Here is a 26775-nt window from a genome sequence, read left to right on the forward strand (position 1 = left end):
TATGCTACCTGCGCTTTATGTGATCTCGGGTTTAAATATGGACGAGTGGTTCGTTTGTTCAACTCTGACGTTGTGATATGTTAGTGGTTTAAAGCTAAGCACGCCATCGTATTAAAACGAACCGCAATTAACATGCCATTGAGAAATCACATATCTGCCACTTGATGTCGCTGTACCTGAGCGAAAACCTAGACTGCAGGAAATACGCCCCCTTGTACCCAATGGCGCTTTATCGTAAAGGCGGAAAGGCGCCATGTTGCCCCTTTTCTTATGCTAGGGTTCAAAATTGTGCTTTACGAGACCTTAAGTGGTCAGCAACTTCTCGTATTATACTCATTTATACCACAGCACTGTTAAATTCTCAATTTTAATGAGTCAGGAGTTGTTGATTAATTTTCTATAACAGCAGCTCTGACATTAGTTCTAGCTGATCACAGATTTAATGCTCTATTTCTAAAACAACCTATAATTAGGCTACCTAATTATAATAATAAATGGGTTTAAAAAAAAGACATGTTATTTAACAAAGAGTTGAACAAAGTAATGTTCCATAGGAATGGCTTCATGGTTTCTGAGTAACTTGTCAAGCTGTTGTTGTTTTTTGTCTTATTCGATTTCAAGAGTGAAAAAAAGAAAGGCACGTGAGGGAACAACTGTTTATAGCTGCAATAGCATACGTGATAACAGGAATTAACTTGTCTCACAGACGTTCCCCAGCATTAAACATAGCTGTATATTTGTGGTCACCAACCCTGTTCCTGGGGATCTACCTTCCTATAGCTCCAACCATAATCGTGCCCGCTTGACTATCCAATCATTTCCTTAAGAAGTTCCTGATCAACTAAAACAGGTGTGTTAGTATTTTGGTTGGAGATGAAACTGGTAGAAAGGTAGATCTCAAGGAAGAGGGTTGGTGACCACTGTCTTATCCACTTGGAATACCATTTGTAAACCACGTGGAATATGTCCTGGTGAGGTCAGGACAATGTGGACTCAAAAGTTGGGTCATAAAAAAATACTTGGAATTTTTAGAACCACGACAATCACACAGTACTTATGAAGATAAAGATACCCAGCAAACTCAGAACGTTTCCCTACCTATAGCATTTGGTTCTCCTTTGGTTGTTTATTTTTTGGGAACCACTTCATAACGCTCTGGGTATGTTTAACTTCAGGCAACAAGGCTGTTACTAAAACTTTCTGGGAAGTTTAAAACACAGCCTTCTCTTATGGTTATACTGTATATGACAACTGACAAAGAAGGTTTACCTTTAGGTACTATTTTTGAAACTGAAAACTAACCTTTGAGGAGTGTTACTGTAATGTTTTTTCATTGTCTCATTACTGGAAGTTTGCCAAATATGCCAAACATCAGACCTTCCACTTTAATATATTTTTATTTTATTTGCATCCAAATTGTATGAACGGTGTAAGAATTACAACACTTTTTAAAATATATATGTGGTCACCTCCTTTTTAAAAGTAATTGGACAATTGGCTGTGCAGCTGTTCCATGACCAAGTATGTAGTATTTCTTCATGATTTAACTTACAAGTAATAAGTTTAGATTTTATTTAGAATGTGCCATTTGCATTTGGAATCTGCTGCTGTTAACTCTCAATATGAAGTCCAAAGAGTTGTATTTGCCAGTGAAGCCGGCCATCATTAGGCTGGAAAAAAAAAAAAAAAAACCCACCAGAGAGATAGCAAAAAATATTAGGTGTGGCCAAATCAATTATTTGGTACATTCTTAAAAAGAAAGAATACACTGATGAGCTCAGGCCTGGGCGACCACAGAAAACAACTGTGGTCGTCCAGGCCTGAGCTCATCAGTGTTTCAGGAACTTTGAAAACATGTAAGTTATGTAACATTGGCTTATATATGCTAAATAGCAAGTTTTTTTTATGTTGGTTACCCAAAAAACAGGTAATTAGTATTTCAGAGAAATGTTAAATGTACAGAGTTGTTTATAAGAACTTTATAAAGATTAACATTTGTTGAATGGCTGATATATTAAGCTCTGCTCCACCTGCCCCTATGGACAAGCCACCACTGGATGAAATATAAACTGATATCCTGTGTATCTCAGAAAATAGTCCAAGGCTATCCAGGGCTTCCCAAAATCTTGGTTACATTTATTTAGGTCTGTGTGATTAATCTCATTATAGTATCAGGAGGAGAAAAGGAACTACCGCAAGAGCTTGTTTTTATTAATTGTGTTTTATGTAATACTGACACCCAGTGTTCAAAATAGACGCCTTCTATTTACTTTCTTAATGATTTAAAAATATATATATAAAGTATTTTTTTAAAAAAAACTTTTCTGGCTTAATATTGGGTATTCCCAGTCCATCTAACATATAACATCTTTGTTTTTGCTCCAAACATGTATGCATGCTTTACTTGGTCAAACACCTCCTCCCCTCTGGCACTGGTTTAGATATTGTATGATGTTGAGCAGCATTCTGATGTCAATGTTAAGAGGAAAAATGGGAAATTATGAAGCACAGTAGTTTAATGGCTTACCCATCTTTAAAATCAAGCTCCCTTCATAAATGTGGGAAGTTTGCCAACATTAAATAAAAAAGTGGAATGTATCATGAATGGCTATAAGGGCATAATCTAAATTCTTCATTAGTCTTCCTACTAGTAAGACTTCATCCAGTCTCTTGAGTAGAGCCCTGAATCAAAATGTGTACATTAATATTTAATGTACCAAAAAAAAAAAGGCAATATGGAACTCAGTTGAATTTAAAGATAATAAGATTTGTACTGACTACTACATTTTTGAATATCTGTATAATTGAACAAATAATCAATAAACAAACATATTTCTCCTGGGTTCTGTGATGTATATCCAGAGAATCCCTGATTTTATATATATATATATATATATATATATATATATATATATATATATATATATATATATATATATATATAATCAAATGATGGTGGTGGACGGTGGTTTGCCATCAACTGGTATCAGTGTTGTTATGGCTATTATTTAGTTATCGTTGTTGAAAGCTTAACTGACTGGTCACTTGAATGGAAAGGGGTTCATATAAAAACTAAAAAACAAGTATAAATCAAGTTAACTTTTTAATCTAACAATGTTAAAAATAATGATGTTAATGATGCAGTGGGTAGTGGAAAGTTCAGGAATAAAAAGCATAATGGCTCAAATTACTTAATATTACGGTATATCTTTGCTTTGTTGTTCGTAAAATTCAATCTCTGTTGTGGTCATACAGGGGGTTCTTGGAATTTCTGTTCCTCTTGAAGGAGATCTTGTAGATCTTATTTAGTTCTGTGCCATCTCATGTGGTTAGTGTGTTGTTTTATGTAGCACCATGGTCCTTGAGGAACATTGTTTCGTTTCACTGTATACTGTACCAGCTGTAAATGGTTGAAATGACAATAAAGCCACTTGAACGTGAACTTGAGTTCCTGGCTGCATAAAGTTAAAGATGCCCTGGTTTTAAAATATTAAGCTAACTCTATATGAGCAGAAATGTGTAATTAAAGATTAATGGCTGTACTTAGTCTGTTAGAACCTCACAGATGTCGTATTAAGCAGAGAGCTCATTTCACAAGACTTATCCCCCTCAGTGTGATGAGTGGTTATGAGTCAATATCAGCTATCAAGAACCATTCAGAAGCATTCAGACAGGAGTAGTACTAGAGGTAATCACTCGATTTATTTGAGCATGAAAACTCTGTCTATGCTTGGGTTCCTTGAATCAGGAAGCTTTCCGGGGGACCCAGCAGACAGGTCTACAGTTTCCATTACATGTATTTAGTTTCTATTACAACTGTAAATCTTTTCTAGAATATTGAACTTTTATATGCTTACTAGGTGGCAAAAAAAACCCCTGAAACCTACAGTCTGGTAAATGCAGTAATTTGAACTGTAACCTCATATGTTTTGTGTTATTTTTGACTATATGATACTTTCCATCATTGCACACTCCCCCCTCCCTTAACCCCCACCCCCATTAAAAAAACTAATTCAAGTAATAAAAATCCATAAAAACATTTTTTGATGTAAATGTAATAGTTCATGCAGTAGAGGGTTAAATATTTGATTTCATTTTGTCCTTTCATGATATTTAATGTTACTTTGTGTGGAAAAGGAAGCAGGGCTTGCTGATGGTGGTCTCTCCTGACTCCTAGTGGGCATGATCAGTACTGCACTCCACCGCTTCAAAAAGCCTGCAAAAAACGATTTAGCTATTTTAGTTGTAAAATACAACAAGTGGTCAAATATAGTGTCGATATTAACAATGAAAACTGTATAATGCTTCCAAATATGTTCTAGAGACTTCACGATTATGAAGAGTTGTTGTAGATGTTTTTAAACATCAAGCCGTTATTTACATCTGCGTGTATGTGCGCTGAACCTAATTCGCGATTCTCGATTCAGTGAATCATTTCCGCCACGACCCAGACGTGCTCCTCTCTCATTCAGTGGGGCATAAACCAGCGAATCTTTTCGGATTCATTCTTACGTTGTATCTCTAAATATGTATTTTATCTGTCGGTGTTTTTAAAATATCCGTGGGTAAGCCGTTGAACCTGACTTACAACTCTCGATTCAGAGTTGCTTCTCACTAGTTTAGGGAGTCGTTTGAGTCAGTGATTCACATTCTGGCTCACTGGGTCAGCGTTTCAGTGCCATATAGTAGCATGTATAGTATGGGAGTGAATAATAAATCTTCTAAACAGTTCTAAACGAAGGGACATTAGAAATAAGAAGAATATATACAGATATATAGACAAACATTTATTTATTGTTTACACCACTCCTGGTTTGTTTACTAACTTACTAACCTTGATCAACCGTGTAACGAATCATTTCCTTGAACTGATTCAAATGACTCGACTCCCTGAAAAGGCTCAAAAATGTCATGTCTGCAATTGAGGTGAAGATACTGAGTGACTCAGGAGTTCACTGTCACATATCGAGTCCATGCCATTACAGTTAACCTGATATTATATCGTGAAGTGTTGTATATTTGAACAGAATATTCTCACTATATATATATATGTTTAACTCGTTTTTGTTCTCTCAACAATTTGTGAAAGTTTGTCAGGACAAAGGCGTCTTGCACGTGCTTTGTTTAGTGAGAGCAGGGAGGTAACTAAATTAGTTCAATAATTGACCTAGAAACATGTTCATTGCTGCAGTTAAATTTTGAAATGGTTAAGGATTGTACATATGGCATTTGGGCTAAATAGTGTTTGTAATGAGTGGAGGTCTTGCTTTATTTAGCCACCGTTAGCTAGCTAGTTTCACTGTGAAGTTAGCAAGCGAACTTGTCCTGGGTGTTGGGAATTCAGTACTTTCGAGTTTGTGAAATGTTTATCTGAAAGTCACTTTCTTCATTACAGTTTATAATCTGTAAACTTTTTATATATTGTGTGTCTGTTTGCAGTGAGAGAAGACATGGTGTCTGCTGTCCAGTTTCTCATCTCTAAGCTGCTCTCTCCACTGTGGAGTACGGTGGAGGGTGAAGAGGAGGATGGCTTTTATTACAGCACAAGTAAGTCAGGCCTTCTCAAAAACACACCTGTACACAGACCTCATTACAACACGTTCATTTGACGAACAAAAACAATTATAACGTTCGGCACATTAGACAATTTATTGGTGAACTTTTCTTCTTAGATTTTCTGTCCACAGAACCAAACTTTTTTTTTTTTAATTATTATTAATGTATTTTTTTTTAAAGCAGCTTAAACAGTCTCTACACTTATAAACAGCACAATGTGAATAAAATTGTCATCAGAGTCTAGTTGCCTTCATTTATACTTCTTTTTAAGACAGCAAGTTTCAGAATAAACCCAATTAGTTTAAACTGACCAGCCCTATACAGGGTGTCCCAAAGTCTCCATACATGGGGGAACTTAACACTTTTTAGCAACCCCGCCCCCCCCCCCCCCAAAAAAAAATAAAAAAATAAATTAAAATAAATATATATATTACACATGCACAAATTTCTCCCCACATTTTATAACGATAAAGTCATGAACATTCTGGAGTACCACGAATGAACTATGGGAATTATGTTAAAATAAATACAAATAATTTTATATTTTACCATCTTCAAAGTAAACACCCTTTTCCCCTAGAATTTCCAGAAATGTATCCTTGGCATTTTCACACCCGATTTCTTGAGGGATTTCCCTGAGATGCTTTTTAAACAGTATTAAAGGAGTTCCCACCGACGCCTGACTCTTATTGGCTGCTTTTCAGAATATTTCGCTCCAAGTCATACATTAAAAAAAACCCAAAACAATTGTAAATAAAATGTTCGTTTTCTAATGAAGGAAATGAATATGTTGGCACAATTATATTTTTGTCTACAACACCGATTTCAAACATTTAAACATCTATAACATTTAGTCATCATATATAAAAACATACTGGACTCTCGACAGCTTGCATATCGGGAAGCTGTTGCGATGGACCATAATGTCGGAGACTATGTATGCCAGCACCACGTTATTAACAAATTCACTAACATTCACTGATAAAGGCACAACCGACGTGGTGTTGGCATACGTAGTCTCCTATGTATGGAGATTTTTGGGACACCCTGTATAATAGCTATAACAATTCTCATAGTGATCTGTGACCTTGACCATTGAAAAGGTGTTTAAAACTAAAATAATTTCTTAAGTGCCTTAAGTCAGGTTTACAATGATTATGAATATGAATGTTTTAAAATGACTACTTGTCATACTGTTTATTGATGATCCCGATAAAGTCTTGGCTGAATTCTATAACAGGCTGTGCGAAAACATGTTCTCCATGACAGATTAAATGACCTTCAATTAATATCCTCAATCATAGCGATCCGGACTCTTGCAGTAAATTAGATTGCAGGAACAAACATTCTTTAAAGTGAGCTTTAACAGGCATGTATTGTTAAAGTTTTGCCTTTTCCGTTACTGTATTTGTAGCTGTCCCATCAGTTTCACATTTGCATATGCCATCCTTCGATTGGTGGCTTTTATACAAGTGTTGTCTGAGATTTTAATAAAAATATTCTCACACTCAGAACTTTGTTTGCTGGTTATCTTTGGTCACATTGACACTAAATCAGTTTCTGGTGACATCACATTATATGTCCTACGACCGCTGATCTCGACTACCGACCAAAGAATTCTTTTAAGGCATATGATTTTATTTTATTTTTTTAACCTAAGACTGCAAAATCAGGCCGTAAATCGTCGTGTAAATCTAGCTTTATGCTAAGGGTAGTTTACCTGAGCCTCACCATAAATATTTTAATGTACATGTATGTCTTGATATACTATGCAAATGATGAGCAAATAAACTTGACTTGATTTGGACCACACTTTAAAATTCATCATGGTTATGGACAGTCTTGGAGCCTGGAATGGCTTCAGTGTGTATTGTTTGTTTAGTGTGATCTTGACATGCTGATGCTTTATCAACAGTAGTTTAGTCGTCAGTTTAGTGTTTGTAGATTTTGATGAATCATGGAGTTCACATGATTCAAGAAACTGTGGATTCAAGTAATCCGTATTCACTAAATAATCATGTTTTTTTAAGCCATCCTTAATTCTGACAGACATTGTTCTAGCATTTCTTACTTTAAGGTCTGCATGTTAGGCTTTGCTGTCCCCCCTATATATGTGTGTGTGTGTGTATGTATGTATGTGCGTGTGTGTTTTGTGTATATTTAGGTATGGAGGAGATAAGGCAGATGCGAGGTGGTGTAGTAACTCAGCTATGTCAGAATTATGGGCTGATTGACCATTCTGTGTACTTCACTGCTGGAGAGGTGCTGGGAGGAGCGCCTCTGCACGTAGGTGACGCTGTTAACGCTCTAACTGTTCGAGACGGCGCCCATGGAGGATGGAGGGCACTAAGGGTTGGTGCCATGCATTTTGAACATCTTTACTAATTTCCTTTTTTTTTTTTTTTAATAAACACACTTACCACATGACATGGAGCATGTTGCCTATAAATGATTCTTTGAAAGACAAAGGCTCAAAACTTAGCTTTAGGTTTTGCTCATGCATACTGACGTGAGGCTTATACTGTACATGTTCTATAAGTGTCTTTTTGCAAATTTTCGTACTAATATAAGAGTAGAATATACAGTATGTCTGTGAAATTCTTTCTGTAGGTGGAGAGGCAAATGGATAACTGGGATGGAGGCAGGGCCTCACTCGAAACAGACGCTAATAAGCTCCGGTCTCTGATCGGAACAGTAACGTCTTGTGATAAAGACGGTGGATTTATAAATCAGACGACATATTTCCCCCGATCCGCCCTGTGTGAAGGTCAAGCGTCAGACTCTTATTTCATGAATAATGCTGTGTTATTTTTAATAGTGACGTCGGATATGATGTCATGTATGTTAAATACGATGTCGGTCTATTGAAGTAAACTTGTTAGTATGTGTTTGTGTGTCCTTGTTTTAGGTTTTGAGCCTATGAAAGGTGACTGGGTACAGGCAGAATACTTCGTTAGCACTACAAAGTGGACCAGTCAAGCTCGAACTGTTGCCCCGCTACGATACCAGCGTATGGACCAAGTCAGTCCAAATACCCACACAGCTAATGTTCCTATTCCTCATTTTCTGTTTTTAAAAAATTCTATTTATGTATTTATTATTCAGTTTGTCTGTTTGTAGAATTGATAGACTTTCATCTGTATGTTAACTAACACTGCGTCACGTCTCTCTGTCACTCAGGTGTGTGTATCGAGTGTGTTTGGAAGTAGTGGAGTTGTTGGAGACAGTGTGTTTTTCAGTTTGGATTCGCTGCTGTTGCCTGCTGGATACAAACCCACACAAGGAGATGTAGTGAGTGTTGTGGTGGTGGAGAGCAATCAGTCATTGTATTGCTGGAGAGCACTCTGTATGGCCCCCATTAAGAGAAACAGGCAAGTGACCTTCTTTCATATGTTCAGCCAATGTTCTTTAATTTGTCCGCTTATTCATCCAAAAGATTTCTCGATTTTTAACACTGTATAGCATGGATGGTTCGGTGACGATCTTGCCAGAGGCTGACATCCAGACACTGCTGGGAAATAAGGGAGGACTGGTGGTCAGTGAGGAAACACAGTTCGGATCTTTGTTGCTTGGGGAGACTAAGGAGCTGCTCATCTTTCTTCAGTGAGTTAATATGATACACATCTTATCTTTGTATTATATTATCTATTTGAATTTTAAATATAACAGATTAACAGATTATACAATTATGAAGATGGTGTACATGTAACAGGATTTAATTTTAATTTTTTATTAGACATAATTAGTGGCCCTCATTTTATATAATTAAAATAAATCTTCCTTTGTTTCCTGTTCAGCAATACTGGTTCAGAGACCCACAAACTGAAATGCTGTGAATTTGCTGGCTGGGACCCTGAGGAGCAGTTTTCATTTGGACTGACACCACATTACGCCAACGCTGACTTTTTATCAAAACCCAAGCTTCAACAAACCATCCCAGCCAACCCCTACATTCCCTTCATCCGAGCCCCAAGCAGGGACCTTGTAGCACGGCATGGCTTCCATGTGCTAGTCAATCCTTCCTCTGTACCTGTGGAGGAAGATGGGGAAAGACATGAAAACGGTACTGGGGTAGATATTGCTGAAGGGGTTGCAGATGATGGAGAGAAGAATGCTGAGGAGGCACCACGTCTCCGGGCAATAGAGAAAAATCTGAAAATACTACCAGGAGAGAAGGTGTCCATCACTGTAGGCTGCCAGGCTAAGTAAGTGAATGATTAAATGGGAAATATCTTCCCTCTTTCATTTAACCACAAATAGATGCACCTGGAGTTCACTAGAGGTTACTGGATCTGGGTTCTGTGGTGAGTTGTATATAAAGAAAGACAGCAGGTACTATTAATTGTGACATGGTTTTGTTAAAAATTTATTTTTAAAAGCCAATTTATACCAAGGATACCGATAATTCTTAAACTATGTGTGATATACATCTCCAGGTAGAGTTGATGTGCTTGTTCACATACAGATGATTTTCAGATGGTTTGAGATTAAAGCTTGTAATACAATATAAAATCCAGATATCGCCAAAACCCAAAGCTGGCTGTGACCCAGCAAATATTAAAATGCAGAATGCAGTGGCCTGAGAGAAATTTGAAACGATCGGACGAAGTGCAGTGTACTAACTACAGGGTGTCCTAAAATTCTCCATACATAGGGGACTATTTATGCCAGCAACGTTTGTTGAAGGTTGTACCTTCGTCAGTGGAGGTTCGTGGACGTCCACTTCTCGGTTGGTCCTCTATACTTACAGAATTTAAGTTTGGCAACACTGGCACGTGTGTGATGTGTTTGCCATGTTTCCTGTTAAAGTCCATCATAACTTTTCGACAGCTTTCCGATCCAGCCATGAAAATGATTTCAATGCATTGTTCTTTTTATAAAGGCATTCTTAAAGGCTATCTGAGGTATAGTGTGTGTGTGTGTGTGTGTGTGTGTGTGAAGTCTTTCCCCAATGCATGGAGACTTTTGGGACACCCTGTATATCTAGATTAATGAGCTTGATTAAACCTTGTCTCATGCCTAATAAAAAGAATTATCAGAACAAAGCAGGCTATCATTTATAAAGCTGTGTGTAAAATAAACTTAAATGTGGACATATCATTATTTCCTTCATTGTTATGAATGATTCATGAAATGTCCATTTGCATGAAAAACTGTTGCTAAATCCTTTCCTTTCTTGGCCTTTCCTTTCTATTTATTAATCTCTTAAATGCGTTTGTACTAAAATGCTTAAACTAGGCTACTGAGTGATGCAACAGGAAAGAGTTCAGCCTGTTTCTGGAGAAGGAAGGGGAGTTAGGTCCCTTGTGGTGATGTACAAGGAGGGGGGGGATCCTGTGGCAGAGCTGCATATTTCTCAGAGGAATCATATGTTAATCTGCATGCTTCCTGGTTGGTAACTGTCATGTGATTGTGAATTAATTAATGGGTGGGAACTGGCAATGACAAAATTGGGGAGAAAATGTACTAGGCACAAGAATTGTTACAGGATGTTACTGTTTACACAAAACACACCATAGTAACCTTGTTACTAATAAGATATTGAGTTCATGTAGTCTTCGAAAACAAAAGAATTACAATTGCTAACTTTCATTGCACTTATGTCATACACTGAATTTTAGATATACATCTTATATTTAATACTTTTTAGAAAAAAATTTACTGTTTGTCAATAGTACTAAATGTTATCTATATGCACTTATTTTACAAAGTGCATTACAAAGAAGTTATGTCAGATTTGAAAGATCTTGAAAAAAGTTTTAAGTTTTGTTGGGTAATGAGACTGAGTTAACTTCGACTGTAACTGTGCTCTGCAGGAACCTGGGCCGTTGTGCTGAGCTGCTGTTGCTGCACTTCTCCTCGTTTACCATCGGGCGGCGCTTGGAGGTTTCTGTGAGCAGTGTGGAGGAGAAGCTGTTGAAGCCCAGAGCCCCCTACTGTCCAGCAGCCCTGCTACCACCAGCACCACAGAACCCTGCTCAGGTGGTCACTGTCATGGCTCCCGCACCTCCAGTCAGGTGAGTGTTCCACATGAGCCCAACAAACACAAGCACATGAGTGGATATTCTTGGTAATAACATTCTGATGTATTTGCATTTGTGACCATTATTTATAACAGAGGCAAATTAAGTCTCAGGGTTTTGAGTTTTGTTCCTGTGATGTGTATTAGAGAGTGCCTGTTCTAGCATGTTTTCTTGTTCAGATTAGTGAGACGGCATCTACCCAATTTCCTGGGGAACTACCCAGTGCCACAGGCCCTGAGAGATTGTGTGGAGGCCAAAACCGATGTGCTGGTAGTTCAGCCTGCTCTTGGGGAGGTAAGGAATAATTTACAGTTTGTGGATGCTCTGAATAAAGCCTCTGGTTTCCAAGGTGTGTAATGCATTGTCCTGGGAAAATATGGAGCCTGGAAGCTGTCAAAACTTGTCTGACAGCTTCCAGGCTCCATTATATATCTGAATAGAATATAAATTGCTTGGGGTAAGACAAAAAAAAAAAATCTGAATCCTAAGAAAGTATAACCCCATCTACAAATCCTCATAATACAGATTTAAAATAAAATCCAGAACCATAAGTACAAATCCCAAAAATTCAAATTTAGGTCAAATTTCGCAATTTAGGTCAAAGGTGAATCAACCAGTATTCTCAAGGGAAAAAATAATAATAAAAAAATACTTTCAGAGTGGTCGGACTCAGCATTTAGCCAATCACAGTCTTCTGCCATGGTCAGACCAAGACCGAGAAGAGAAGAGAGGAGAATCTGTATCTGTGGTTCTTTTAAAAATCTGAAATATTATAGTTCAAATTTTTGACATTGTACTCCTAGCATTTACAAAACAAAGGAAAACACAGATAAAGTTGAAACTAAAATTTAAATTATATATACTTCAGAAAAAAACAAAGTTCATTTTCAAATAATTTTGTCAGCTTCCAGGCTCCATAGAAAAGCTTGAATATCTCATGTCCTCTTTTTCTCTGTAGCCATTGTGTCCGTCCTCCATGTTGCCTCGTTTCTCTGCCCTGCTTTGGCTGGAGGAGCTGCAGGCTGAAGGAGAACTCCGAGAGTTCAGTATTAGTGGTGCCCTCTTAAGGAAAGGAGCAGGGTACCTACACCTGGAGGTGCCTGGGTTGAGTGAAGGAAGACCCAATCTTTTCATAGGTGAGGAACAGCCCTGTCAGTTGACATGTTTGTATCAGTTCAGCATACTTACTCATGATCCTTTGAATGTAGTATAGTTTTATGATTTTAATGTTTTAAAGCCTTGTGTGTGTGGTCCCTAACAGGAGACAAAGTTGTTCTGAAGAAGCCATGCGATGGAGGGTTTGTTGTGGAATATATCAGCTATGTTACTGAGGTGCTCTACTTCATTAAGCCTTAAATTTTTTAATTATGAGTAAATAATGGTGTGTTCTATACTGTAATTTAACCTATGCAACGCTTATCTCAACATTTGTAATAGTTTTGTTTACTGCTGCTTGACACCTGCAGATCAATGAAGAGGATGTGAGTTTACGGGTAAACGCAGAATTACTGAATAGCTATTTGGGGGAGCCACTGGATGTGGAGTTTACGTACAACAGGTGACTATCCAGCCTCACTTGTAAAACAGCAGTTGCGCTATTATGAGTCATCACTGGATTGTAGACCAGATTAAGGCCAGCTTCGGTTATTTAGCCAATTCCATGTCTGGATTAAATTACCTTTAGTTTCATAAATATCCCTAACGTTAATCTCTCAGAATAATTATCTGAAGGTTTCTGTCCTCAAACCCAGACTTACTATGAAAAGATGCCACTGTGCTCTGGAGCAGACCAAGCACTTTGGAGAAAATGGTGAGCTAAGGCTGGAAAGCAATTCCCCTCCTTCCCCTTTTTACCTTTTCTTGCATGTATCATTTACGTAGTTGTTTCTGAAAGGAGTCTTTTGATGAAATGTTTCTCATCTCTTGGTGGTTTAGTGCTCTTCCCCAGATATCTGCAGCTGCAGAGCCCCTTGTGGACATGTGATTGGGAGCCGGAACTGACAATCAAACAGGACGAAAACAAAACAACCCATGAAAGTGACGAGGTGTGTGTGGAAATATTTCCTAAAGACATCCAATAAGTACTGGATTGAGAACTGTTTGCAAGCCTGTATCTGTTCTTGTTGTACTGCAATAAGTAAATATGAGTTAATATTATCAAAGTGGACACCTAAAGTTCTTAGAATAATAATGGTGAACCGGTGTTCTTAGAGTAGAGAAAAACCCTGTGAGAACAGGGAGAAGCCACCTTCCCTGACTATGGACATGGTCTCTGTGGCAACACAGACAAAAACAGGTAGGCCATAATTGAGCAAGTTATTTAATCCAATATTGTAAGTAAAGACAAGTATTTAATTGTAATTAAAGCACATTTAGTCATGATTTTCCTGTTGGACAAGCCCCACAGGACTGCTGACTAATCATTGTGCTTGTCACAATTGGTTACAGTGAAGGAGGTAAATATCTTATAGTATGAGCATGATTGTTTTGCTTGTGTCACTTTTTTTTTTCTTCTTCCAGATTTGTGTACAGCGTCTAAGCCCATCCCAGACCCAGGCAAGTTCTTTAACTGTAATCTTAACCCTGCTCAGAAGGAGGCAGTCAAACATATTCTCCGTGGAGAGTGTCGCCCCACTCCCTACGTGCTCTTCGGCCCCCCAGGCACAGGCAAAACCATCACACTCGTAGAGGCCATACTGCAGGTACTCGTCACCTGATTGACATATATTATGGGGAAGTATTTCAGACGATATTAAATAAATGACAATATACATTCACTGAGCACTGTATCAGGAACACTATACTTATACTGGGTAGGGGCTCGCCTTGCCCTCAAAACAGCCACAATTCTTCCTGGCATGGAATCCACAAGATGTTGGAAACATTCCTTTGAGATTCTGGTCCATGTTGACTTGATTGTGTCATGCAGTTCCTGCAGATTTTTCAGGTGCACTTTCATGCTGTGAATTTCCCATTCTACCACATCCCAAAGATGTTCTACTGGATTCAGATCCGGTGACTGGGAAGGTCACTGAAGAACACTGAACTCATTGTCATGTTCATGAAACCAGTTTGAGATGATTTTTGCTTTGAGACACGGTGCATTATCATGCTGGAAGTAGCCATTAGAAAATGGTAAATTGTGGACATGAAGGGATGCACATGGTCAGCAACAATTCTGACCTTGTATACTGTAGTATACAATGCAGGAAGTAGTACTTAAATGTTTAAATGATATCACCGAAAATTGAAGGCAACCCTAACCCTGGTACCTAGTGTTCCCTGGATAGGCTCCAGATCCTCTGTGTTGCCGTGGTGATGACTGACTTGCCGTGTCAGTCCAGTCACTCGCGGCATAATTATTGAAAACTGGTATTGGGAGCACTGTAAATACTGAATCACAAATTACCTGTGTGTGTGATGGGTAAAAGTGAGATCGAGTGTGTATTTCAGGGTGCATGCATTCATTAATTACATGAATGAACGAACCTTTTTTTTTCTTCTTTTTTGTACATTTGGTTCATGCTTACTTTTCACTTGTATTATTGATTTCCTGGCACAGTTTAATTGTTCATTCAGTCATTTATTTAATATAGTTAAAAAATATTAACTGTGGGTGCATGCATATGCAGGTGTATTACCGTGTGCCAGGGAGTCGTGTTTTGGTATGCACACCTTCTAACAGCGCTGCAGATCTGGTCTGTATCCGCCTGCATGAGAGCGGCTACCTGCAAGCTGCCAGCCTGGCACGAGTCAACGCCACCTGTAGGATTGAGGAGGTACTGCAGTCTCCACAAGGGCACTGATAAAGACTAGCTAATTTTCAGCTGTTTTAAACATTTCTTGTGCCAAGCCCACCACCCCACCAACTAAACTGGATGTTTAGTTAGTGTGGGTTTTATTTCTTTGACATGAAGTTCTCCCTAGAAGTCCATATTGAACCACCAGTAAAATAAAAAAATTAAAAATTAACTGCATTATTATCTACTAAATACACACTTTGTGCTTTGTTAAACTGGTCATTTTGTTTGGAAGTGATTCAGTGCTTCTTATGCTTGCAGTCTCTGCCTGAGGTATTGCGACAGTACTGTCATGCTGGAGAGGATATACGCCATGCTTCTTTCCACCGTATTGTCGTCAGCACCTGCTCCAGCGCTGGCATGTTTTACCAGATTGGCTTACGGTGAGAACTAGAGCTATAGATTTAATTGTTTACCAAGAGTGGACCACACAAGCGAACGTTATATATGGTTTTGGAAGTTGTTCTATCTGAAAGGTTTAATCGGCATCGCACTAATTATGAAAATATAATCAAATAAAAAATGTTTTCCTGAAAACCACAAATAATGTATGTGTTTGGTTCCTTAGTGTTGGTCATTTTACTCATGTGTTTCTGGATGAGGCTGGTCAAGCTACTGAGCCTGAGTCTCTGATTCCTCTTGGCCTGATGTTTGAGAAGACAGGCCAGGTTGGACATGTGTTCTTTCTGTATTCTCTGTATTGTATACTTATATTCTGAACAAAATATCCAGGATAAACTGAGTTTATAAGCAACGTAAATTGGTATTAATAACAGTACATCTCAAGTAGCAGATAGATACAGGAGCAATAGACACTCCTGGAAAATATTAAACTTTTTTCCCCCTCTCATAAAGATGGTCCTGTCTGGAGACCCAAAACAGCTGGGTCCAATAGTGAAGTCTAAACTTGCTGAAGCTTTTGGACTAGGAGTGTCTTTGCTCGAGAGACTGATGGCCACCCCTCTGTATTCCTGCACAGAGAAGGGCTACAACCCATTACTGGTGAAAAAAAAAACATTAACACACACAATCATCCCCACTTTCGTCCTTGGCTGCAAGTGGTCATTGCTGTTAAACTTTAGTTTTTGGTAAATTGAACAGTCTCATTAGATATCTACACTCCTGATCTCTTTTGTAGCACAAGTAGGTTTTTTTTATACACGATTTTGCTTAGTCTTAATATTTCTCAGAACTGCAATTTTGTAATCTGTCCTAAGGTGACTAAACTGGTGTATAACTACCGCTCCCATGAGGCGTTGCTGGAGCTTCCATCACAGCTGTTCTACGGTGGCGAGCTGTGCGTACGCTCACAGAGAGCTGTCGTGGACTCTCTCTGTCACTGGAGCCGCCTTCCTACCAAGGGTTTTCCCCTCATCTTCCACGGAGTCAGGGTGCACCTTTTTTTCCTGCCAATATGTAGCTCAAATTATGTTGACTGGTTATGTGGTGTTTAACCAGAAAATACACATCATAATTCCACAACTGCTTAAAAATCTACTAGATTTGTTGCTCTATATCCTCCTACAGGGCACAGAGATGAGGGAAGGCACTAACCCATCCTGGTTTAACCCTGGAGAAGCGGTACAGGCCATGCTTTACTGTTGCCAGCTGGCAAAAAGACTCTACAACCCCATACCAGCTACTGACATTGGCATCATCACACCTTACAAAAAACAGGTCTCATACTCTCCACACATGTATGCATGAACTTTTACAGTCAGCATTAATAACCCCCTGGTTATTCCTATTATCAGGTGGAAAAGATCCGAGTGCTGTTGCACAGAGCGGGACTTGCTGACATTAAGGTTGGCTCAGTTGAGGAATTCCAGGGACAGGAGTTCTTGGTCATCATCCTCTCTGCGGTAACATGCTGCTTCACTCCGTTAGACCTTAAACCCACTGTAGTTTTGGATAAGAGCTCACGCATATCCTGGACACTTATAGACTAGTCTTTAAATATCTGGAAGATGGCAGATGGACAAACTGTCCTGGAAATACTAGTAAGGTCATTGAGAGAGCATGTTTAAGCATATTTTCATCCTATTTCTACATCCTCAGGTGCGCTCCAATGAGGCGTTACCAAGCAATGATCTGCAGAGTGCACTGGGCTTTGTGTCCAACCCCAAACGCTTCAACGTGGCAATCACGCGATCAAAAGCTCTTCTGATCATCATCGGCAACCCACACGTGCTGATCAAGGTAGTGTTGCCTTATATCTGTCCAGAGGTTCAGGGATTCAGAAAGCAGATCAAAAACATTAATAAGCATGTTCTGTAGCATATTTGTGTACAATTCTGTCCATGTCTGTTGTCTCTAGTATGAAGGATGACACAATATATAGTGATTTTTTTTTTTTGCGTGCGCGTGCGTTATAAAGGACCCATGTTTTCATGCACTGCTGCAGTATGCCTATGAGAATGGGGCTTTCCTTGGCTGTGACCCTCCCGTCTCTCTCCGAACTGCTGATAGGTTAGTCTCTTATGCTCTTAACTTTGCACCTTATAGACCAAGGTGTTGCAGGAAACAAATAAAGTATAAGTGCTGGTCCACTTCTTTGTCTGTAGAATCCATCTACATAAATGTTGAAAAGTTTATAAAAGTACAAAATGTGTGTAGATATATAAATATAATATAGATATAGCTAGATGGATCACCTGAGATTACTGTTTTAATAATTATTTGAGTCATTTTTGTTTTGTTTTCCCCTCCACAGGGCTGCTTCTAAAGAAAAGGAATAGGGGTATAAAGCAGAATTCTGATCTGGATCGGAGTCATGTTGTGTATCAAAAAAATTAAACATACAATAAACTGTCCTGTGTTCACTGTTACCTTTTTTTTTTTTTTTTTTTTTTTTTTTTTTAACACATTTGTATTCATTTTTTTTTATATATATAATTTGTGTAAACTTCCAATTACACATCACACATACTGCACACACTGTATGATGGTTTATACAATCCTTGAAACTCTTGTGTTATAGGTAGGGAAGGTAAGTTGTGTGTGAACCTTGATTTGAAGGTAGATACTTTGAAAGTCCTAGATGTTCTTTTGTTAATTCTGACTCCAGTCCTCATTCACATTGTTGTTTTTTTTTTTTAAACGAATGACATTTCTGAGTTCATACATAAAGGTCTCTGTCTCAGTGTCTGGTTTGAGAAACCCCATCAGAGTCAGAGAGTCTGTAGGTTGCAGACAGTCGTATGTCTGAACGTCTCGGCGTGGCAGCGTCTCCATGACCAAGTCTGAATACGACAATTGAGTGCCAATAACAATTTGTAGAGACAGAGTGGAGAAAGACACCAAGAGACTAGACGTGGGGCTCAGTAGAGTAACCTGCAAGATAATTTTGTTGTTTAGTGTATATGCCTAATTTTTCTACAGCGTCCAGGTCTATATTTTGAAACAACACTTAGTCCCTTGTTTTACAATCACGTTTCAACTTTTTGCATAGAACTTGTTAAGATTCTTTCATTTTGTAAAAGTTAAACTGAAGTACAGTGTATGTAACATGTACGTGTCAGAGAGGTTGTAATGTTGAGGTGGAGACTGCTTTTATCAGAGTAGGTCTGACTGCATGGCTGCTCTTTGATCTAAAACTCTGGTGTGAGTAAACTGTTTGAAACCTGTCTGACACTCAAGTGTGTGTCGGTGTTCCGCTTGTGTTTATGGGTCCACTGTGTTCCCTGTATCTATAACTGAGTCTGGTCAGATTTGCGTTCATTCAAATAATATATAAAAAAACCCCCAAAAACTCTAAAGTACAGCTTCAATCTTGAATCAGTTACCAGTTATCTTTATAGCATGACTATGAACATCTGGATTGTCACAATTGATTGATGTGAAAGCAGTAACCTTTAAAACCCTCTATCCCTCTGGTATATACTAAGAAATTAAAATCTTGCTTGTAGAGCAGTTATGTGAGGTCAAAATATTTACATTATTTATGTGGATAAGCAGATAGGGATAAATACCAGTAATAGTTCCTAATCCTTATCACCTATTAAGTTTTGATAATTTATCAGCAGTTCCATAATGCCACACTATCCATGGTATAACCTTGATGGGCATAATGTAATTTGTATCAAAACAAAAAATAGAACCAACTTAGTCAAGAAGTTACCACAGCTTTGACAGACTTGCTTGTATAGGTCCCATTAGTCTTCTATAGGCTTGCCACACATTAACAACACAAACATAATGCCTAAAAAGGGGCAGGAGAGCTATTAGATAGACAAACATGCTCCTGGGGGGATTACAATAAGAGAAGGGTGGGCCTCTATTGTTTTCCAAAATGGGCCTGTGTCTCTAATTGCCCAGTTAGGTCCCCTTGCTAACTGCCGTCTACACCACCTTGAGCCAGGGCAGTAAAGGGGCCATCGAGGCTGGGGCCGGGGTGACAGGGCTGGAGCCTCGAGCACTGAGGGACCGGGAGAAAGCACACAGTAGCATTGCAACTTTCCCCCCTAATTAACTTCAAATGGCACCACAAGTTCTAACAATAATCACACCGTCTACTCTGCTTGATTGCTTTCATTGAGTACTTTAGTTTAGAAACTTGTCTGAAAACTGGGGCCAGGAATAAAGTTCTCATATACATGGTAACAGTTGCAGCTGGAGGCCTTTGGCCTTTTGGAAGCTTTATATATTGGAGACAGAGCAATATACAAGCTGTAGCTGGGGGACATTTATGGCATAAAGCTTTTCTACTACAGATACCTGTTGTGTAAATTGGACCTGAAGTTTTCACTGGTGTCTTCAGAGTCTTTGGTCAGCTAACGGTCAATGAAGGAAACTTTATATAATATAGTCATTAGAGGTAAGCCTGAGTTGCTCCAGTGTGGATGTATGAACATTAAAGTTGTACATTTAAACCCATTATGTTGGAGCAACTCTTTGAGAAACATTCTAAGGGTAGAATAGGCCTTTAATACTAAAGCTTAAGACATACAGAAGAAGAGTTGTTTGCTAATGTGGGATAATCCATTGCTCTGCATAATGAGAGCCAAGTCCGTCATGTAGATAGTAAGCTGATTCGTGTAAGGATTAAGGACGGCACGGTAGCTAAGTGTTGTCCCATTTGGCATTTGAATATGAATGGCTCCCTATTTTGTTAGATCAAAGGTGGTGTAGTGGTCAGGTAGACTGCAGACAAGGCAGCTCTAATGGTGAAGTCTCTTGGGTCAGGGAAGCTCAAATTAACATGGGGAGACAGAGGAACTGTCATCAGTTAGGAGACTGCCTGTCTGTCCACTAGCCCCCTCCCTACAGGACAGCTATTATTTTACACCTGAAATATTATTCCTTTAAATATATATGTTTGTGCATAGTGTCTTTCAGTTGTTATTCCTTTAATGTTTTTTTTCTCCTTTTATTTTAACAAAGAAAATGGGCTATTCCTTTTCTGCTCTGCAGCTACTGGGCAGGCTTGTGCTCTTTCCTGAAGTCAACACTTATGCATCATATTTCTGTTGTTTTACTCACAATAAACACTTAAAAAATAAATGCATTGCATTTGTTAAAACCAGTCCCTCCAAGATTTAGTGATTTTGCGATCATAGAAGCAAACGCAAAATCAAGCAAATGGCGTAATATTCGGAAGAGCTTGCAATTTTTCAAAATTACTGCAGATTTGTGCGAAGACCCGCCGTGTGACATCATTACAACGCACGTTCAGCCAAAGCCCTGTTTGATTCACGTATTCGAACATGAGTATAGCCAAAAGGTCTCATTTACCAGCAAACATCACTGTAAAAGAGTGTGCAAAACAATTTTGTGCGATTGCAATTTCCCCAATTCAAGTAGTTTTCTGCAAAAAAGCACACACACACGCACAAAAAATCACAACAAAATCAAACACTTTTGGTTGCAACAAACACACACACACACACACACAGAAACCCAGAGAAATCCTGTACAGACTGAAATACATTTATCAGTAAAGTTAACATGGACTACTGAATTATTGTAATTAATTACTCCTCATTCTGGTTATCCATGCATCCACCCATCCATACTGCTTATCCTACACAGGGTCTTTGGGGAGCCTGGAGCCTTCATTTTTGTTATACTGTATCTAATGGGTTTAATAAACAGTGATGATGTTGTCTTTTTGAAGTTTTTGAAAGAGTGGAAAATTTTATCTTTAAACAATATCCTACAGCAAAATGTGTGTACAGATTTCTACAGCGTGCATCATTTAATGGGCTGAGAGGGATCAAGTACCCTAAGCCTCTGATTGTTTATTTAAAGCCCCCTCCTTCTCCCTTTCCCCCTGCGTCTGCACATTGTTATCTCCTGCTTGACACGTCGTCTACGCCTGTTTGATAGGTCGTTGATAACAGCCCCGGCTGAGTCTGCTCTCACTGTATATAAACCAAGAGATCCTCACAGTAGCATCAGTCTACCAGCCTTTATCCTCAGCATAGGACCATCTCTCTGACAGGACCATCCGAGTCTCTGGAACTATGACTCTCTTCGCTACCCTGCTTGCCTTCACTCTCGTGACCCAGAACTGGGCCTTTGACTTGGGCCAGTCCACCCGCTGCATACCCATACCTCGCCAGCTGAGTGTGTGTCACGACGTGGGCTACTCCGAGATGCGACTACCTAACCTCCTAGGCGACAGCAGCCTGGAGAGTGAGGTGGTACCACGCTCTGGTGACTGGCGTTCCCTGCTGCAGACGGGGTGCCACCCTCAGGCCCAGACCTTCATTTGCTCCCTCATCGCTCCTGTCTGCCTAGACACGTAAGTATTCTATAACCCACCTCTCTTTTAGATGTTATCCACTATCTTTTTTGGGAGTCTGTTGCTTATTAGACTTGTACTTTTAGTCTTACTATCCCTCTCCTTAAATCACCCAGTTTTCTCTCAAGCTCATATAAGCTTATGTAATTTTGCCCTCTCTGAAGGTTTATCCAGCCTTGCCGAAGTCTGTGTCTGGCTGTGAGGGACAGTTGTGCCCCGGCCTTCGCCTGCCATGGCCACTCATGGCCTGAAGAACTGGACTGTGATCGTTTCCCTGCTCAGGACGACATGTGTCTCACCCCAATGCCCAAGCATATCAGCAGGTTCTCTAAAGGTCAGTTCCCTAGACTTCTCTGAATACTGCTAGGTTGAAGTGCATTTCATTTTTAATTAGTAATTAGAAAATTGTTTTAACTTCTATCATGGTGTTATTCCACATTCCATTAAATTTTTCCTGTCTTTTATTTTCCAGATCTACCTCAGCCTGCGTGCCAGACATGTCCTCCAGTAGACGAGCTTCCTTCTCTGAAGACAGTCATGGATTCCCTTTGTCTCACTGACTTTGGTAAGCAAAATCATGAAAATATTATAGCAGTTATAGAGTTCTGTGAAGAAAACTCAGTGTTTGGAAGTATTTGCTTATATTACACCAACAGCTTTGCCAGATTGGGTAGTAGTTTTAACATTTGTTTTAGACTGCCTGTGTTTCTTATTTTATTTTATTATTATTATTATTTTTAAATAGTACATTTATAGCATGTACTATGAGCAACACAGAATTGTGAAGGGATTTAACAGCAAGTAGGCAAGCTGTCCAGTTTGGCAACATAATTAATTAAACTACAGTTTTCCTTGTCGTTAGTATTACTCTTTCACCTGGAAATGTGACTATAGTCTACCTTTATAAATAATTTAAGGTATATAATTGGACCTTATGGACCACTGATGTACCTTTTAAAGCTTTACTCACTAATCCACCTTCCTGAAGGTACAAAATATGTTCCTTGATGGTACAAGGAATGTTGTTTGGTACTTGTACTTCTGAGAGTGTATCCTGGTAGCAAGGACACGTTTTTAACGACTCTTCCTTTCCCTGCAGCCGTTAAAGCCAAGCTTTTCCGCCGCCGTGTGGCCTCTAAGGAGCCGGAGCTCGAGGTGGAGGGAAAGGTGGAGTTCATCCAGCGTGGCCCATTGCTGCCGTACGACACCGGCAACCTGCTGCAGCAATGGCTGCTGCTCAATCTGCGCTGTGCGCATGCCCTGGTGAAGCCAGGTCGAGCACAGCTCTACCTGATCACAGGCACGATGCGCTCCGACGGCACCGTTGAACTCGCGCACCTCTTCCCCTGGCTAAAGAAAGACCTGCACATAGCCGCAGCTATCCGCAAGTGGAAGCACCACAATTGCTGAGGACATTATACACAGAGTTCTAGAGGAGAGGAAAACCTTGAGGTGACGAGAAACTGTGCAGAGTGAACTGGCGTTTGAAAGGGAAGATGGTTTTGGAGCTTCTCTCCTCTCCTCTGGTTGAAAATTTGATTCGCTCCAATTTCTGAGCACATGAAATTTAATGCACTCCGATAGCTTTTTTTTTGTTGTTGTTCTTGTAAATATCGAGCCTTTGAGTAAAGGCCTTGTAAAAAGATGATAATATTTCTATCCAAGTATTAGTGTATTTATGTGTGTCATGGTGTTGTGTTGTGGTGTAAGTGGAATATGAATAAATGTCATTTAAAAATATTTTCACACTGACCTCATTTAAAACAAAAAACATTAGCTGAATCAGGATTCAGAGATCCTGCTGTAGCAATACTACAGAGAACCACTGTAGCATGTATGGCTATCCAAAGTACCATGTTACACTGTTTCTACACTGTTTCTACATACACTCACCGAGCACTTTATTAGGAGCACCTGTGCACCTACTCTCATGAAGTTATCTAATCTACTGTTCACATCAATCATCAGAATGGGGAAAAATGTGATCTCAGTGATTTTGACCATTAAGTTTTACTATAACTGCTTATCTGCTGGGATTTTCACACACAACAGCCTCTAGAATTTACTCAGAATAAAGCTAAAAAAAAATCCAGTGCGCAGCAGTTCTGCAGACGGAAACGAACAACAATGAGTATTGTTGCTGACCATGTGCATCCCTTCATGGACACAATTTACCATCATCTAATAGCTATTTCTAGCATGATAATGCACCATGTCCCAAAGCAAACGCAGTCACCGGATCTGAATCCAGTAGATCACCTTGGGGATGTGGTAGAACGGGAGATTCACAGCATAAAAGTGCACCTGAAGAATCTGCACGAATTGCATGATGCAATCATATCAACATGGACTAGAATCTCGAAGGAATGTTTCCAACATCTTGTGTAATCCATGCCATGACGAATTGAGGCTGTTATGAGAGCAAAGGGAGGCCCTACCAAGTATTAGTATCGTGTTCCTCATAAAGTGCTCCATGAGTGTAAATGGTAACTGGTGGAATACCAGCAGCATGCAGTATAATAACATACTGCATTACAGTGGCAGGCTGAAAGGCAAGTCTTTATTAAACTAAGTCTAATTTCTTAATCTAATTCCTATGGAGCAGGAGTTCTCAAACCTTTAGCAGCTAGGGACCCCTTTAACTGTAAAATAAATTACTCAGCCCCCCTCAGTACAAATATATTTTATGAACATAATCAAACATTCAGTAGCAATCTGTTGCAAACACCACTGTGGATGTTTAACAAATGTTTAAAAGACTTCACATGACCAAAAATGTTTATTATTCATAATGCTTTTCACTGTTAGCAGGTAAAGCAGATATGGTCTTATGGCTATGATAAGATCTCGCCAAAACATATATCATATGTGATAAATATAACGTTGGTAGTACAGTAATACCTTAGAAGCCAAAGATCCAATATAGTGCTGACTACTAATGTGGTTTCTGAGGGATATCTAGAGTCATATCTAGAGTCTAGTTAACCTGAGCTATCGTCTGCCAGAATTATGTTTAAAGTGGCACTACTGGTCACAGTCCCACAGGGTTTTAAATAACGTACCAGGGGAGTTAGTTTGAAACACTGAGAAGGAATAATGTCTGAATGTAGCCCATAGGTAAGCTTAAATAAAAACACTTCTTCAGATGTAAGTTTTGTGTCTGCTTGCATCTTTTCCAAGAATATAAGGTAGCAAAAAGGAGAAATCTAACACGCCCCTCTTTTCATTCACTGAGTCATCTTCACTAACCGCTTTATTCAGGTCAGAATCCAGAGCCTGTCTTTGGAACACTGGGTGTGAGGTGGGAGTACACCCTGAATGGGATGCCAGTTCATTGCAGTCATGTCCCTCTTACAAAATGTATTTCTGTATTTTTAAAATGTAAAAAAAAGCAAATTTGAGACAATACATTTTTCATTATTCTGCAGTTGATAAATTTGATTAAATTAACTTTTTATTTATATTTTTGTAGTTAAAAAAAAAGATGTATCAAAAAAAAACATTCAAATGTACATGGTGATTTAAAAAATGTTAACATTTACTCACAACATTTTTCTCTACAGTATTGTTGTCGTTTATTGGTGAAATGGCTACCAGATTGAGTTTGGAAGAAAAGAAGAAGAAAAGTCAATAATTATTAACCTAATCTCCTTGCATTATTATGTTTCAGCGTTATTTTAAATTTTTAACCACATTGTACATTTTAATGTCCTTTTTCCTCTTCCTGCTACCCTTATATGATTTTGTTCACACTATTTTGTTCTATCTCTCTTTTCTTGTGCACAGTGGGAATGTGGCAACAACCCTGTGGGTCTCCCGAACTGCAGAAGTCTTTGTGTGTGGGTCTGTGTGTATGTGTGTGAGTGGATAGCAAATGTGAACAGGGTTGCTGCAATTCATTCTCCTTTGCTACCTCATTATGACTCCATAGACACAATAGGGAGAGAGCACATTAGAAACTTCCGTGCTGCGCCACAAAAAGCCGCCTCAGTGCCAGGCTTCATCGCATTGTCCCTTCTAATTCATGGAGTCTGGCCCACCATTGACAATATGAAGTGCCAGTGGGGGAAAGGCTATTGAGTGTGCTCTGTTTTTAAGGGGTCAGAGAGAGAAAAGGAGAAGAAGACCTCTCACAGCTGGTCCACTGAGCACTGGATCTGAGCTTGCTCTTTATGGCTCTTCTATGAGGCCTCTCATTTTCTTTCATTTGTCTTGAAAAAAGAAAAAATGGCAAGGGACTTCAAATGGATTCACATTGACCAGTGTTTGAGAGCTTAGAGATCATAATAGGACAACAGTTTTGGAGTTCCCATTTGGCAAAGCCATGCACTGTGGAAGTGATTGAGAGACACTTGATGTCTGGCATGGGGGAAAGAATGTGAGATGAGTTTTACGTGTGTCAAGTTTTATGGGATTATTTTACAGAGCACTCCAAACATTAAGCAAATCCCATTACTGCTATGGAAGTTTTATGACAAAATATGTAAATTTGCACTGATCTCATTACATGAATTACATGTCACCATTTTTCCTTATTTCTTGCTGAATTCTCAGTACACCACATGTTTACTTTACATAGCACTGATTTACAGTGTACTGTCCTTTCTGGTATAAAGCCAAGAACTGAGAAATGAAGATGTGTGTGCTTCAT

At 39.1% G+C, this 26775-nt stretch overlaps 3 protein-coding genes across 4 annotated transcripts; all 3 read left to right on the forward strand.

Annotated features, from left to right (window-relative positions):
• Nucleotides 1-4898: 4898 nt before the first annotated feature.
• On the forward strand, nt 4899-9018 carry LOC128618537 (RNA helicase Mov10l1-like). 2 transcript variants are annotated; one of them, XM_053642183.1, is made up of 6 exons: nt 4899-4926; nt 5440-5547; nt 7721-7908; nt 8167-8323; nt 8465-8577; nt 8737-9018. In XM_053642183.1, exons 2-6 carry the CDS (start codon nt 5451-5453, stop codon nt 9016-9018), a joined length of 837 nt encoding a protein of 278 aa, XP_053498158.1. In that variant the 5' UTR covers nt 4899-4926; nt 5440-5450. The 2 variants fall into 2 exon arrangements, with proteins under 2 accessions (XP_053498158.1, XP_053498157.1); XM_053642182.1 differs by lacking the exon at nt 4899-4926 and having other exon boundaries at nt 4965-5547.
• A 1-nt stretch (nt 9019) lies between these two features.
• LOC128618536 (RNA helicase Mov10l1-like) lies at nt 9020-20813 on the forward strand. The gene is made up of 21 exons (XM_053642181.1): nt 9020-9159; nt 9354-9761; nt 11373-11573; nt 11759-11873; nt 12538-12715; nt 12841-12911; nt 13046-13137; nt 13331-13389; nt 13515-13624; nt 13791-13875; nt 14100-14281; nt 15212-15358; nt 15641-15762; nt 15948-16047; nt 16235-16381; nt 16597-16770; nt 16907-17056; nt 17134-17241; nt 17438-17578; nt 17757-17848; nt 18093-20813. The coding sequence occupies exons 1-21, from the start codon at nt 9020-9022 to the stop codon at nt 18115-18117; spliced, it is 2847 nt and encodes a 948-aa protein (XP_053498156.1). The 3' UTR covers nt 18118-20813.
• An 809-nt stretch (nt 20814-21622) lies between these two features.
• On the forward strand, nt 21623-23534 carry szl (sizzled). The gene is made up of 4 exons (XM_053642185.1): nt 21623-22124; nt 22289-22458; nt 22597-22689; nt 23224-23534. Exons 1-4 carry the CDS (start codon nt 21844-21846, stop codon nt 23532-23534), a joined length of 855 nt encoding a protein of 284 aa, XP_053498160.1. The 5' UTR covers nt 21623-21843.
• Nucleotides 23535-26775: the final 3241 nt, after the last annotated feature.

The sequence above is a fragment of the Ictalurus furcatus genome, chromosome 14, assembly GCF_023375685.1.
Source record: "Ictalurus furcatus strain D&B chromosome 14, Billie_1.0, whole genome shotgun sequence".
NCBI classification, from domain to species: domain Eukaryota; kingdom Metazoa; phylum Chordata; class Actinopteri; order Siluriformes; family Ictaluridae; genus Ictalurus; species Ictalurus furcatus.

Bases quoted from the DNA above. Each gene is read 5' to 3' on its own strand.
- LOC128618537 (XM_053642183.1), top strand. From the start codon at position 5,451: ATGGTGTCTGCTGTCCAGTTTCTCATCTCTAAGCTGCTCTCTCCACTG. The intron at 7,909-8,166 runs GTTGGTGCCATG...TTCTTTCTGTAG, and splicing joins GAGGATGGAGGGCACTAAGG to GTGGAGAGGCAAATGGATAA. The intron at 8,578-8,736 runs GTCAGTCCAAAT...TCTGTCACTCAG, and splicing joins GATACCAGCGTATGGACCAA to GTGTGTGTATCGAGTGTGTT.
- LOC128618536 (XM_053642181.1), top strand. From the start codon at position 9,020: ATGGATGGTTCGGTGACGATCTTGCCAGAGGCTGACATCCAGACACTG. The intron at 12,912-13,045 runs GTGCTCTACTTC...TGACACCTGCAG, and splicing joins ATATCAGCTATGTTACTGAG to ATCAATGAAGAGGATGTGAG. The intron at 13,625-13,790 runs GTGTGTGTGGAA...CGGTGTTCTTAG, and splicing joins CAACCCATGAAAGTGACGAG to AGTAGAGAAAAACCCTGTGA.
- szl (XM_053642185.1), top strand. From the start codon at position 21,844: ATGACTCTCTTCGCTACCCTGCTTGCCTTCACTCTCGTGACCCAGAAC. The intron at 22,125-22,288 runs GTAAGTATTCTA...CCCTCTCTGAAG, and splicing joins GCTCCTGTCTGCCTAGACAC to GTTTATCCAGCCTTGCCGAA. The intron at 22,459-22,596 runs GTCAGTTCCCTA...TTTATTTTCCAG, and splicing joins TATCAGCAGGTTCTCTAAAG to ATCTACCTCAGCCTGCGTGC.